Below are 14,657 nucleotides of genomic sequence, written 5' to 3' on the forward strand. Positions count from 1 at the left end.
GCACAGGATGTGTGACTTACTACATAAATGGGCAAAGATGATATGTTTAGTTTCTCTTCCATTTACTTAGTAAACATTTTTTGAAGACTTGACACATGCACGGACCTTCCTCTACCTCCAAAACCAAAGTGACAGGTGGGGTTTTTGACTCAGAAGTATTAAAAAGGAATGTAACAGAAAAAGGCTTTAAACACCCAGATCCTCTTTCAAGTTTTTGACTTGTTGCTAACTTTTTTTCATCTCTGTAACCATTTATCCCCATTAATTTGTTTTTTGTGTGTTCCTGACCGAAGGAAAGGAAATCAGAGAATTAGGCTGTTCAGAGCTCTGTTTGGAAAGGGCAAATTCTTAGCAGTATAAACTCCAGAATTAGGTTTTCTTCCTTTCTTGGCTTGTAAATATATTTTTATATGGACCTGCCATTATTTTCTTTGTCTTTTATTGGTATTCCTTCTAAATGAATGAACATGTCTAACTCAGAATGGCAGCACAATGTTCTCATCCAGGCAGTTCCTCTGCTGTGGGTTGAGCAATGTTGGTTTACTTGGTGGCTGTTACCACATTTGAGGTTATGCTGTCTATAAATAAAAACAAATAGTGTTTTTGTAAGGAGACAGATATCCTGGAAGGAAATTCTGAGTGTTCAATTGCCTGTGATTTTCAGCTGGTTCTCAGAAATTTGACTTAGATCTATTTGTCAATATATTATTATAAGTTTCTGGGGGAGAAGAGAACAGTTTGCCTTTGGCATCTAACCAGGTAGGAACAAATTTAGGCTTATTAGAAAACAAGAACAAATGTTAAAAAGCTAACTACCATTTTACATGGAATGTTTTGTTTCTGCACATTGGGTGGGGTTGTAAAATACTTTGCACGAGGCTGGCCACAGCAGCACCTGTGAAATGAGCATGTCTTTGCAGGCAGCTAGTTGCATTCTTTCCTGTATTGCCGTCTTGTTCCAATGATACATTGATGTAACTTTTGAAATGCTAGGGGCCAGAGGGGCTTTAAGACACCTAGCTCAGAAGTCATAATATGGAGACGGTAGGGATGCTTTTTCTTCAGTTTTTCTGGTTTCATGAAGTCAAGATGATGGGATGTTTTCAGATGTGCTTGCGGCTTATAGAGAGCTGCACATTTCCCATGTGGATGGCACAGACCTAACTACTGGAGCCATCCCTTGCTGCCTCCCAGTGTCTACATTAGCAGGAAGCTAGAATTGGGAGCTGGAGCTGGCGCTCAAACCCAGACACTCTGATATGGGACATGGGCACCCTAACTGGCACATTAACTACAAGATTAGATGTTGATGCCTCACCATTGTTTTTGAGCCTTAATATTTGGGTTTTTTTTTTTTAAGCTTTATTTTATTTATTTGAAAGAGTTACAGAGAGAGGTAGAGACAGAGAGAGGTCTTCCATCCGCTGGTTCACTCCCCAGATGGCTACAATGGCCAGAGTTGCGCCGATCCGAAGCCAGGAGCCAGGAGCTTCTTCCAGGTCTCCCATGTAGGTGCAGGGGCCCAAAGATTTGGGCCTGGTTTCCCAGGCCATAGCAGAGAGCTGGATCGGAAGAGGAGCACTTGGGACTAGAACCGGTGCCCATATGGGATGCTGGAGCTTCAGGCCAGGGCTTTAACTTGCTGTGCCACAGTGCCACTGGCGCGCCCCCCCCCCCCCCCCCCCCGCTTTTTAAAAAAGATTTATTTATTTGAAAGAGTTACACAGAGAAAGAGAAGCAGAGAAAGAGAGAGGTCTTCTATCCGCTGGTTCACTCTCCAATTGGCCACAGTGGCTGGAGCTGTGCCGATCCGAAGCCAGGAGCTTCTTCCTGGTCTCTCACGTGTGTGCAGGGGCCTAAGGACTTGGGCCATCTTCTGCTTTCCCAGGCCATAGCAGAGAGCTGGATGGGAAGTGGAGCAGCCGGGACTCGAACTGGTGCCTATATGGGATGGTGGCACTGCAGGCGGTGGCTTTACCCTCTATGCCACAGCACCGGCCCCAAGATTTGGTCTTAATGTTTAATGGCTACACCAATCCATTATATGACTTGACCACAGTTTATATGAGTACAAGCCTTTCTTCTCTTGGAGTAATTTCATTTGCTTACACTTTTCCTGTTTGCAACAAGTGTGATGGGAATATTTGTATGTAAATATTTAGCAGCACCCCAAGAAATACTGTGCTTAAGAATATGGGCTTCTTTAAGATCTATATAGGTTCTGCCAAATTGCTTCCAAGTGAAGTCATACTATATGTTTTCCTATTAGTGTAAACTCAGTACATTTCCATCAATGTTGAGTATATAGTTAAACAACCTTATGGCTATCGATAGCATCACAGTAGAATGGAAAACCTCAGAAAACCTTTGTTTCATCTAATGTTTTTCAGAGGAGGACAGTGAAGCCCAGATCATAATTAAAATTAAATAATTATAATTATAATTAAAAACAGTAAGTTGGAGAGAGGTTAGAACTTTTTTTTTTTTTAAGATTTTATTTATTTGAGAGGTAGAGTTACAGAGAAAGGGAGAGACTGAGAGAAAGGTGTTCTATCCACTGGTTCACTCCCCAATTGGCTGCAACGACTGGAGCTGGGCCGATCTGGAGCCAGGAACCAGAAGCTTCTTCAGGGGCCCAAGCATTTGGGTCATCTTACACTGCTTTTCCAGGCCATAGAGAGCTGGATCGGAAGAGGAGCAGCCGGTACACAAGCCGGTGCCCATATGGGATGCTGGTGCTGCAGACAGAGGCTTAACCACTATACCACAGCGCTGGCCCCAGAATTTTAGTTTTGTGGACTTCTGGTTCAGTGTTGTTTTTAGTAGAGAATTCTGTTTTATTCTTTACTGATTGTCTGTACCAGGATTAGGTGCTATACTGGGCAGTCAGCCCTTTAACAAATTTGATCCCGTCAGGCACCTAACTGTTGAGTTGAAACTTGTACTGTGTACAGGGCCAGCACTGTGGTGCAGCAGGTCAACGCCCTGGCCTGAAGCACCCACATCCCATATGGTGCCAGTTTGAGAGCCGGCTGCTCCACTTCCAGTCCAGCTCTCTGCTGTGGCCTGGGAAGGCAGTGGAGGATGGCCCAAGTCCTTGGGCTCCTACACCCACATGGGAGACCGGAAGAAGCTCCTGGCTTCTGGCTCCTGGCTTCGGATCGGTGCAGCTCTGGCCGTTGTGGCTAATTGGGGAATGAACCATTGGATGAAAAACCTCTCTCTCTCTCTCTCTCTCTCTCTAACTCTAACTCTAACTCTAATTCTGAATTTCAAGTAAATAAATAAATCTTTTTTTTTTTTTAAAGATGCTTGTACTGTTTTTTTTTCCCCCATGAAGGTATATTGCTTGCTTGCTTGCTTTCTTTCTTTCTTTCTTTCTTTCTTTCTTTCTTTCTTTCTTTCTTTTTCTTTTTCTTTTTCTTTTTCTTTTTCTTTTTCTTTTTCTTTTTCTTTTTCTTTTTTTGACAGGCAGAGTTAGAGAGAGAGAGACAGAGAGAAAGGTCTTCCTTCCGTTGGTTCACCCCCCAAATGGCTGCTGTGGCCGGTGTGCTCCGAAGTCAGGAGCCAGGTGCTTCTCCTGGTCTCCCATGCGGGTGCAAGGCCCAAGCACTTGGGCCATCCTCCACTGCCCTCCCGGGCCAGAGCAGAGAGCTGGACTAGAAGAGGAGCAACCAGGACTAGAACCCGGCGCCCATGTGGGATGCTGGTGCCGCAGGCGGAGGATTAACCGTGCGGGCCCCAACCAGCACCGACTTTTGTGCTGTTAATAGGAAGGAGGCCCTGAGGAAGAAATGAAGGCAATCCTCATATACTGAATCTGGGAAAAGTAAACTTTTATTCTTTTTCACAGAATGGATTGAGGAAAATAAATGTAATTCACAGAGAGGTATTTTGGTTAAATACAAGTAAAGCATTTCCTGAAGAGTATAGTATTGCTGTGCACTACAGAGATAGGGAGTTCGTTTTGAGATAACATTGCTCAGTTTTGTAAGTAGGTGAGTCTAGGCTATGTGTGTGTTAGGAGCGTGGAAAATAGGGTTTATGTATTGAATGAGGAAATAGGGGCTGGTGTTGCGCAGTGGGCGGTTTCCACTTGCATTGTTAACATCCTGTAACGGAACACCAGTTTGAGTCCTGGCTGCCTTGCTTCTGATGCAGCTCCCTGCTAGTGTGCCTGGAAGGCAGCAGAAGATGGCTCAAGTACTTGGGCCCTGGCATTTATGTGGAAGACCTGGACAGGGTTCCTGATTCCTGGCTTTGACCTGACCCAGCCATTTGGGGGGTGAAGCGGTAGATGGAAGATCTCTTACTCTGTCACTTGCCTTTTAAATAAATAAATAAGTCAGTCTTAAAAAATCAGACTAGTTGACTAAAGGTAACCCAGTATAAAGTGCCTGTCACACAGTTTAATGCTCAGTAATGATAGCTCTAATAGTACTTAGTTAAGAAGATACGAGGTTATTTGTGGAGCTTGTAGCAGAATTAGCAGAAATGCTGATAAATAAGGAGCAGAAGTGAGCAAAGAAGGCCGTGGAGGTGGGGGGAGGAAAGCTCTATTTCTTTTTTTATTTTTTTTGACAGGCAGAGTGGACAGTGAGTGAGAGAGACAGAGAGAAAGGTCTTCCTTTTGCCGTTGGTTCACCCTCCAATGGCCGCTGCGGTTGGCGCGCTGCGGCCGGCGCACCGCGCTGATCCTATGGCAGGAGCCAGGTGCTTCTCCTGGTCTCCCATGGGGTGCAGGCCCCAAGCACTTGGGCCATCCTCCACTGCACTCCCTGGCCACAGCAGAGAGCTGGCCTGGAAGAGGGGCAACCGGGACTAGAACCCGGTGTGCCGGCGCCGAAAGGCGGAGGATTAGCCTAGTGAGCCGCGGCGCCAGCCGGAAAGCTCTATTTCTGAAAGCCAAGAGGTCATAGAGTTTCTAGGGTGTTGTTTTGTTGTAAAATATTAGGTGGAAGTTCATAAGAAAGAGAAATCTAATACATGGGAGAAAAGAAGTATGGAAAGAACACAAAACTTACCTATAATTCTCTATACAGAGATAAAAATTGTTAATGTCTCGATATTTTTTTGGATTTTTCATTGTGAATTTGTTATGTATCTATAAATATATATCATTAAACATACTGTTATATCATTTGATAAATATGTGAATATATCAATAAATTGGTTATAATTGCTGCATAGAATTCCATTCCACTGTTGAACATATTAATAGATATCCAGGTTATTTGTTTTCCCATATTGTTATAACTCACTCCCTTCCTGCTTCCTCTCCTGGCACCTTTCATCCCTCAATTCTGTTCCTCCTCTTATTTTTATTTTTAAAAAATACTGATTTATTATTTGAAAGGCAGAGTTACAGAGAAGCAGAGGTAGAGAAACAGAGAGGTCTTCCATCCACTGGTTTACTCCCCAAATGGCTGCAAATGCCAGATCTGGGCTGATGTGAAGTCAGGAGCCAGATGCTGCTTTCAGGTCTTCCATATGGGTGCAGAGGCTCAAGAACTTGAGCCATCTTCTGCTGCTTTCTCAGGGTATAGCAGAGAGCTGAATCGGAAGTGGAGCAGCCGGGACTTGAACCAGCACCCATATAGGATGCCGGCAGTGCAGGCAGTGGCCTTACCCACTATGCCACAGTGGCAGCCCCCCTCCTTTCTTTATTAAAACCAGGATGCAAGCAATGTTCTTTCTGTTTTGATTTAATTTAAAGATACTTTGCATAATTTTTTATTAACTTACTAAATAGTATAATTTGTTGTTGTATGCTACTGGTTTGGTTATGCTGTAGCTTAACTGGGTCTAAAAATAGACCAACTGTCAACCATAAAAAATTATTTGGGTTTCTATAATATAATAATTCACTTATTATTTTAGAGAAAAAGAGAGGAATTTCAAGTCATCTTTTCAATGGTCACTAGGGCTATTTGGAGTACTTCACATGGCTGTTTTATTTGAATGGCATGGGGATAATGCCGCCCAGACTTTGAGGAGCTGTGAGTCAGACCCTTTCCCACACCTGCCAAAGAGCTGGAGAAGATCTGATAGGTGGGGAGAGCTGATCTTTGAAGGAATGAACCTCCTCTTGTTAAACTGAAATCTGTGAAGTATCCTGCTGTTGATAGGCAATGGCTAGTAAGATTTGCGGATGAATCTTTAAGCTTGAAGGTAGGTTAAGTATAGTTGAAGATAAGTAAAACTTGGATGCTTTAGGTAAAACCTGTGGTTGTGGGTTAACAGTAACACCTCACTTAGTGTCAGCACTGTGGGGAGTTATGAGGAGGCCACTGACCTCTCTCACTGAACTCAGGAATAAGCCATTAGTACCTTGGTTTATACACATCAGCACAGGAAACTGATCCAAGTAAGAGTTGGGCCCACCTTGCTCAAGTGCCCACTTCTGGTCTAGTTGGTTGTAGCCAGCAGTATGGAGCCATCTAATGAATAGATGCGTTGCTGTTTGGAGGCCCTTGGGAGGTGCGATGAGCTGTAAGGTATTAGGAAAAATGAGCTTGTAATGAGCTACATGGACGTTCTTAGAGATGTCTGTTACACTCTTGCCTTACATAGTGGCTTACTTTATTTATTTATTTGAAAGGCAGCGTTACAGAGACGCAAAGAGAGAGATCAAGATCGAGATCTTCTATCTGCTGGTTCATTCCCCAGATGGCCACAATGGCCGGAGCTGCACTGATCTGAAGCCAGGGGCCATTAGCCTCTTCCAGGTCTCCCAAGTGGGTGCAGGGGCCCAAGGACTTGGGCCATCTTCTGCTTTCCCAGGCCATAGCAGAGAGCTGGATGGGAAGTGGAGCAGCAAGGACTTAAACTGGTGCCTATATGGGATGCTGGCACCTCAGTTGGTGGCTTTACCTGCTATGCCACAGCCCCGCCCCCCCCCGCCCCCCCCGCGCGCTTTAAAGTTGTATTTATTTATTTGAAAGTCAGAATTAGAGACACAGAGAGGTCTTCCATCCGCTTCTTCACTCCCCAAATGGCTACAACAGCCTGGGCTGTGCCAACCAGTCTGAAGACGGGAACTCCATCTGTGTCTCCCATGTAGGTACTGGGGCCTAAGCACTTGGGCCATCTTCCGCTGCTTTCCCAGCACATTAGCAGAGAGCTGAATCAGAAGTGGACCATCAAGACTTGAACTGGCACCCATAAGGTATGCCAGCATTACAGATGGTGGCTTAACTCCTTGTGCCACAGCACTGGCCCCATAGTGGGTTACTTTATTATTATTATTTTAAAGATTTATTTATTTATTTGAAAGTCAAAGTTAAACAGAGAGAGAAGGAGAGGCAAAGAGAGAGAAAGATCTTCCATTCGCTGGTTCACTCCCCAATTGGCTGCAACGTCTGGAACTGCGCCCATCCGAAGCCAGGATTCAGGAGCTTCTTCTGGGTCTCCCACATGGATGCAGCGGCTGAAAGAGTTGGGCCATCTTCTACTGCTTTCCCAGGCCATAGCGTAGAGCTGGATCAGAAGTGGAGTAGCCGGGACTTGAACCGGCACCCGTATGGGATGCCTGGCACTTCAGGCTGTGGCTTTAGCCATTATGCCACAGTGCCGGCTCCGTGAATTACTTTTTACACTTAATAATCACAAACCTGTAAGAGTTATAAATTGTAGGGGCTGGTGCTGTGGTGTAGTAGCTAAAACCGCAGCCTGCAGTGCCAGCATCCCATATGGGTGCCGGTTTGAATCTCGGCTGCTCCACTTCTGATCCACCTCTCTGCTATGGTTTGGGAAAGCAGTAGAAGATGGCCGAAGTCCTTGGGCTTCTGCACCTGCGTGGGAGACCCAGAAGAAGTTACTGGCTCCTGGCTTCGGATCAGTGCTGCTCCGGCCGTTGCGGCTGATTGGGGAGTGAATCAGTGGATGGAAGACTACTCTCTCTCTGCCTCTCCTCTCTTTGTGTAACTCTGACTTTCAAATAAATAAATCTTTAAGAAAACAAAAGAGTTATGAATTGGAAAGTTTATGGTTTCATTTCAATATAAGAAATAAGGCTAAATCCTTTTGATTTTTGCATGTTATTAGAGACTTTGATGTTTGTTAAAGCAGTTGTGTAGTAAAAGCACAGTGCCCGGGTCACAGTACCCTTAGCAAGTGTTTATAGTTGAATGAGGGAGTACTTGTGTGAGGACGTGAGACCTACTCATGTGGCTTTGCATACCCAATTTACAAAGTGAGCCTTTCCGCCTACCACCATGATTACCTACTTATCACAGTGGCCTTTTAGACTTTCCTTTTTGTTGAATTTCTTTTGTTGTAGGACACATTGAAAAGTGTGTGTGTGTGTGTGTGTGTGTGTGTGTGAATGAACCAATTAACCAAACCAGAAAAAATTGTTGAAGCTCCTTTCAGTGATGTTTGTTAGAGAAAGTGATCTTCCATCTACTGGTTCACTCCCCAAATGGCCACATTGGTTGAGACTGGACCAAGCTGAAGTGAGGAGCCAGGAACTCAACCTGGATCTCCTGCAAGGGCCCAAGTACTTGTACCATCTTCCTCTACTTGCTCAGTACATTAACAGGGAGCTGTATTAGAAGTGGAGCATCTAGGACTCAAATTGGCACTCATAAAGGGTGCTAGTGTCACAGGTGGCAATTTAACCTGCTCCATCACAGCGCCAGCAGCCCCTACCTGAACCCACCCTTCAGGGATATTTTTGGAGTTTGTAGTTATCTAAGGGTTGTCATGAATGAGTTGTTTTGTGGAAATTCTTTAGAGAAATAAAATGTAACAAAACAAAGAGCTTAAATGAAGCCTTCACGTACCATGGTTGCCCGAGCCTCAGCATCTCACCTGGAACTATAGTGGCTTCCTAAGTAGTCTTCCCACATTCACTTCTGCCCCTCTACCGCATCTTCTCTGAAGGGCATGCCTTCAGTTGGATCACTCAGTGTTCTGCTCAGAATTCTCCAGTGGCTTCTCATCCTACCATATAGCCTAAAATTCGACCTAGGGTTTCACTCCCGCCTGGTTCCCTGGAACTTCTGCAGCATACCCTCATTGTGCTGCAGTCTACTTGACCTCCAGGCACAGTCACTGTAAGGCTTTTGTGCTTGTAGTTTTCATCATGCAGACATTCTTGCTGGAGGGTACCTCTGTCTAAGCGTTGCTTTTCAAGGAGGCCTTCTGTGACCATGCTATCCAAAAGTGCACCCTTCCTCCCCCGTTAGACTTTTTCTTCCTTGGAAGCATAACTTGACGATATGTATTTATTTGTATGTGTTTCCTTTTAAGTTCCGTGAGGGTAGATAGGGATTTTTGTCTTTGTTATTCACTGCTGTATCCCCAGTACCTGGCATGACATGGGTGCTCAGTAAATCTTTGTGGACCCTGGGTGTGTTGGGAGGAATGGCTTAGTTCAGGCCCTGCACTGGTAACTATGGGGATGACTGTTGAATTTGGTGGTGCTGATTGTAGTCCCAATGCTGAAACCCCAAAGATCAAAATCCCTAAAGTCTAAAATCTCAAAACAATCCCAAAGCATTGAAATTGTGAATGTTCTTGAAATGTTGAGAGCTGAAATTACAAAAACTGCAGTTGCCATGAAAAAAAAAAAAATAAAGGTAAAAGATAGAGAGCTGGATTCTGTGGATGGGATTGGCCAGGAGATCTGGAAACAATGAAAATTTCAGTTTAAAAATGCATCCTTTGCTTTTCCGCCTGCCCTCCCCCCGCCCCTTTCTCTGAGCACTGTGCTGGCTGCACCTCGCATGCTGTGAGCTCCAGGCGTCTGCTAAGCTAGCAATGCCGTCAATCCGGCTCCAGCTTCCATCAGTCATGATGAGATGTTCTCCCACATTTACCGGCGCTGAGAGACTGCAGGCAGGCTGTGCCTGGAGGTGGAGGGGCACGTGGTCAGAAGGGTGGAGGTACATTGATGATTTGCTCATTGGTGGAATTGCCTCCACCAAAGACCTCGAGGGCCAAGGTAGCAAAAGCACAGTGATCCCTGGTGTTGGTACCATTATGAACCAAAACCTGCAGGAACACGGCTCCACAAAAAAAGCCCCTAAGAAATATGTCACATGAGTAAAAGGCAGACTTGAAGCACGGGGACCAGGAAGAGTAAGGCCTTTTAGGACAGCAGCACAAACGAAGCACATTGTTGGTACTTTGCAAAACAGCCAGTTCTTTATTGACGAAAACAGAATCCAGATGACATGGTTGCTCTGCTGGACTACTAGGAGGATGGTGTGACCCCTTTAGGATTTCCTTTAAGGATGGTTTAGAAATGGGAAAAGTTAGCATATGTGGCAGCGACTTTGGCTCTGTCACTGCTCATCATAACCAGCTTGCTATCCATACCACACCAGGACTTACCATAAATGAAATTCCTATCATCTTGGACTCTTCATTTATTTTGGCTGGTATTTACTTGGAGACACTGCTTTTTGAGGAAAAAACATGTTATGCAGGTTGTCTAAAGATAAAACACATTTCAGTTCATATGAGAGTACCTTTTATGTAATACACATCTCAGCTGAGTCCATGCTGCATGTTCTTGGAGAAATGCAAGCCTGGTTGCCGACCACTAGTGGAAGGCACAAGGCTGCCTTCAGATAACTTCTGCAGGCACAGCTTCTAGGGCTGGAATCTAAAACACAAGGATCAAAAGTTTCCTTCTGAGTTGCAGTAAAAGGAAAGACCCTGCTCATAGCGCTGCCAGCATTTCAAGTGGAGCCTTACACATTGGATCTCCTATAGCGGATGTAGTGGACTCTGGACTGATTCAGTTAGAAAAAATGCCTTATTTGTCTGCAGCAGCATTCCTTCCAGCTTTGAATGAATGAAAGCCTCATTTGCCTAAAGAAGGAAATCAATTACTGACTGGTCTAAAAATCAGTACGTGCCTGATAGGATAAGAAAACACAATAGTATGGTTACCAGTGTTGCTTCCACCAGATTTGTGATCTGTGTATGAGTGCCTATGGGGTGGATTTCTACATGCCCAAAAGAACGTATTAACATGACACAGAGATTGGAAAAGTTCATAAAGACTGCTCATTTTGGAGTATATCTAATCATGAAAGAATTTCAGAAAGAGCAGTGCCATGTGGAAAATGAGTGTGAGCATATTCTCTGAGGAGAGCCATGCCCGAAAAGAAAACAAAGTGGCTATGTGTGTGCAGTGTTAAGACTTCAAAGTATAGTTAATGATCGTGAAAGCCAGCCAGCTGTTAGGGACTGCGCAGAATTGTGCCTACGTGCAAGTTGCCGTAATCTGTGCCATTATATAATATGCTTTTTCATACTGGAGGCACAAATTGTGTAGACTTCTGGAGAGTTCTAATCTTTTAGTGCACTTCCTGCAAATTTTACTCAGCTAAAGTCTTACTACAAGGTTGACTTAGTGTGTGATTTCTGTCTGTGTAAAAATGCTCAACCTTCCTCAGTAAATAAGAGAGATCCTTTTTATGCATCTGTGTTTGTGAAAGAAAAAATTTCTCCGAGATCTTGGCTCTTTAGGTGACTGCATCTAGGTGACCGCATCTGCAATGGTGAGCTTTGTTGTTGTTTTTGTTGTTTAAAGAGTTATTTTTTCATTTGAAAGGCAGAGTTAGAGAGACAGAGATCATACATCTGCTGGTTCACTCCCAAATGGCTGGAATGTCCGGCTGGGACTGGGCCAGAGTGAAGCCAAGAGCCCGGAACTGCATCTGGGTCTCCCACATGGGTGGCAGGGGCCAAGCACTTGGGACTCAGGACTGGCACTGGCACTCACATGGGATGCTGGCATTTAATCCACTGCACAACTCCTGCCTCCTGTTTTGGTGCCTTATAATCTTGTCAAAAGGCTTAAGTTGTCCATTATAGTGTTTCATATGACTATAGTTAAAGAGCTAGGTGTACACAGTTGCTTTTTGTCCTTTTTAAATTTTTTTTGACAGGCAGAGTGGACAGTGAGAGAGAGAGACAGAGAGAAAGGTCTTCCTTTGCCGTTGGTTCACCCTCCAATGGCTGCTGTGGCCGGTGCATTGCGCTGATCGGAAGCCAGAAGCCAGGTGCTTCTCCTGGTCTCCCATGCAGGTGCAGGGCCCAAGGACTTGGGCCATCCTCCACTGCCCTCCCGGGCCACAGCAGAGCTGGCCTGGAAGAGGGGCAACCGGGACAGAATCCGGCACCCCGACCAGGACTAGAACCCGGTGTGCCGGCGCCACAAGGCGGAGGATTAGCCTAGTGAGCCACAGCGCCGGCCTGCTTTTTGTCCTATTAATTTCTTCTTCTTTTTTAAAAAATTTGAGAGAGTTACAGAGAGAGCAAGAAAGAGAGGTAGAGAAAGAGATCTTCATCTGCTGTTTCACTCCCCAAATGGTCTCAACAGCCAGAGCTGGACTGGTTTGAATCCAGGAGCCAGTAGCTTCTTCTGGGTCTTCCAAGTGGGTGCAGAAGCCCAAGGACTTGGGTCGTCCTCTACCGCATTCCCAGGCACATTAGCAGGGAGGTGGATTAGAAGAGGAGTAGCAGGTACTAGAACTGGTGCTCATAAGATGTTGGCACTGCAGGCAGTGGTGTAATTTGCTACGCCACAGCTCTAGCCCCCCCCCCCCCCTTTTTTTTTTGACAGGCAGATTGGACAGTAAGAGAGACAGAGAGAAAGGTCTTCCTTTGCCGTTGGTTCACCCTACAACGGCCTCCGCAGCCGGCGCACCGCGCTGATCCAATGGCAGGAGCCAGGTGCTTATCCTGGTCTCCATGTGGGTGCAGGGCCCAAGCACTTGGGCCATCCTCCACTGCACTCCCTGGCCACAGCAGAGAGCTGGCCTGGAAGAGGGGCAACCGGGACAGAATCCGGCGCCCCAACCGGGACTAGAACCTGGTGTGCCGGCGCCACAAGGCAGAGGATTAGCCTAGTGAGCCACAGCGCTGGCCACCCCACCCTATTTCTTTATGAATATAATTTGTCTTAATAGTAACTGTCATACCTTTGTGACTGTCATTTGTATATTTGAGTGTTTATGCTTGCAAAATTGTTATTATTGGCTCTTTTATTGTATAAAGTGGCCTAAGTGCTAAGAAATTTTCAAATCTCTTTTAAATGTGTAAATAAATGTCATTTGAAGAATTGAAAGAAGTTTTTTCAAGAATTATGTTTCCAGGATTTTTATATTTAATGATTTTAGACTATAGGGATTTCAGTGTTTTGAGATTTCCACATTGGGTTTATGGTGTATGGGGATTATGGCCCAAATCTTGAGCTCAGGAGATAGGAAAAAAATATTATTATCAACCCCAAACTCTTGTATACTTATAAAATTGATAAGTGATTGCTTTATATAGTTAGAATTGATAACATCAAAAATATCTGTTTATTTCCTACTTAAGATGAAGAAGATGACTTTGTGTGTAAAAAGGCAGCCTCTAAATCTAAAGAGAATGGAAGATCTACAAATACCTATCTTGGAGCTTCAAACCTGAAAAAGAATGAAGAAAATCCCAAGGCCAAGAATAAGCCTTTGTCACCAATAAAGCTGACGCCCACATCAGTGCTTGATTATTTTGGAACTGGAAGTGTCCAAAGATCAGATAAGAAGATGGTGGCAAGCAAAAGAAAAGAAGTGAGTGTTTCACATAGAAGCAAGAATGTTTAGAATTTACACTCATTCACTGTTATTAGTAAGAGGAGAAATTAGCATTTTTTAAAAGGCTCAACAGGTTTCATTAATGAAAATGCTTTTCCTGTGATTTTGGATGAAATCTATTGCCCTGATTTTGGAAAATAAGGAAAGTAGCATATTACACTTAAAAAAAAAAAAAGATTTATGTATTTATTTGAGAGGCAGAGAGACAGAGGTCTTCCATCCTCTGGTTCACTCCTCAGATGGCCACAATGGCTGGAGCTGTGTCAATCCAAAGCCAGGAGCCTGGATCATCTTCCAGGTCTCCTACATGGCTACAGGGACCCAAGGACTTGGGCTATCTTTCTTTTTCTATTTTTTTTTTAAGATTTTTATTTAATGAATATAAATTTTATATGTACAGCTTCTAGGGATATAGTGTTTTTCCCCTCGTTCCCACCCTCCCATCCCACCTACCTCTCCCTCTCCCATTCCATTTTCCATTAAGATTCGTTTTTGATTGACTTTATATACAGAAGACCAACTCTATACTAAGTAGAAATTTCAACTATTTGCACCCACACAGACACACAAAGTATAAAGTACAGTTTGAAGACTTGTTTTACCGTTAATTCTCATAGTACAACACATTAAGACAGAAGTCCTACATGGGGAGCAAGTGCACAGGGACTCCTGTTGTTGATTTAACAATTGACACTCTTATTTTGACGTCAGTGATCACCCAAGGCTCTTGACATGAGCTGCCAAGGCTATGGAAGCCTTTTGAGTCCACAAACTGTTGGTTTTTTAGACAGGGCCGTATGCAGAGTGGAAGTTCTCTTCTCCCTTCAGAGAAAAGTACATCTTCTTTGATATGGGCCATCTTCTACTGCTTTCGCAGGCCATGGCAGAGAGCTGGATCAGAAGTGGAGCAGCCGGGACTCGAGCTGGCACCTGTATGGGATGCTGGCACTGCAGGTGGTGGTTTTACCCCACTGCGCCACAGTGCTGGCCCCTATTACGCATTTTTAAAAAAGATTTAGATTTATTTATTCATTTAAAAGGGGGAGTGAATGGGGA

General features: G+C 44.5%; 1 protein-coding gene across 1 annotated transcript in view; it reads left to right on the forward strand.

Moving 5' to 3' along the window:
* The window catches only part of RFC1 (replication factor C subunit 1), an 88,452-nt gene that overhangs the window by 35,734 nt on the left and 38,061 nt on the right, over positions 1 to 14,657 (forward strand). The window contains exon 5 of the mRNA XM_062213583.1: positions 13,345 to 13,577. Within this exon, the coding sequence (XP_062069567.1) occupies positions 13,345 to 13,577 (233 nt within the window). The remainder of the gene's footprint in view (positions 1 to 13,344; positions 13,578 to 14,657) is intronic.

Source organism: Lepus europaeus, chromosome 16 (assembly GCF_033115175.1).
Source record: "Lepus europaeus isolate LE1 chromosome 16, mLepTim1.pri, whole genome shotgun sequence".
Classification (NCBI taxonomy): domain Eukaryota; kingdom Metazoa; phylum Chordata; class Mammalia; order Lagomorpha; family Leporidae; genus Lepus; species Lepus europaeus.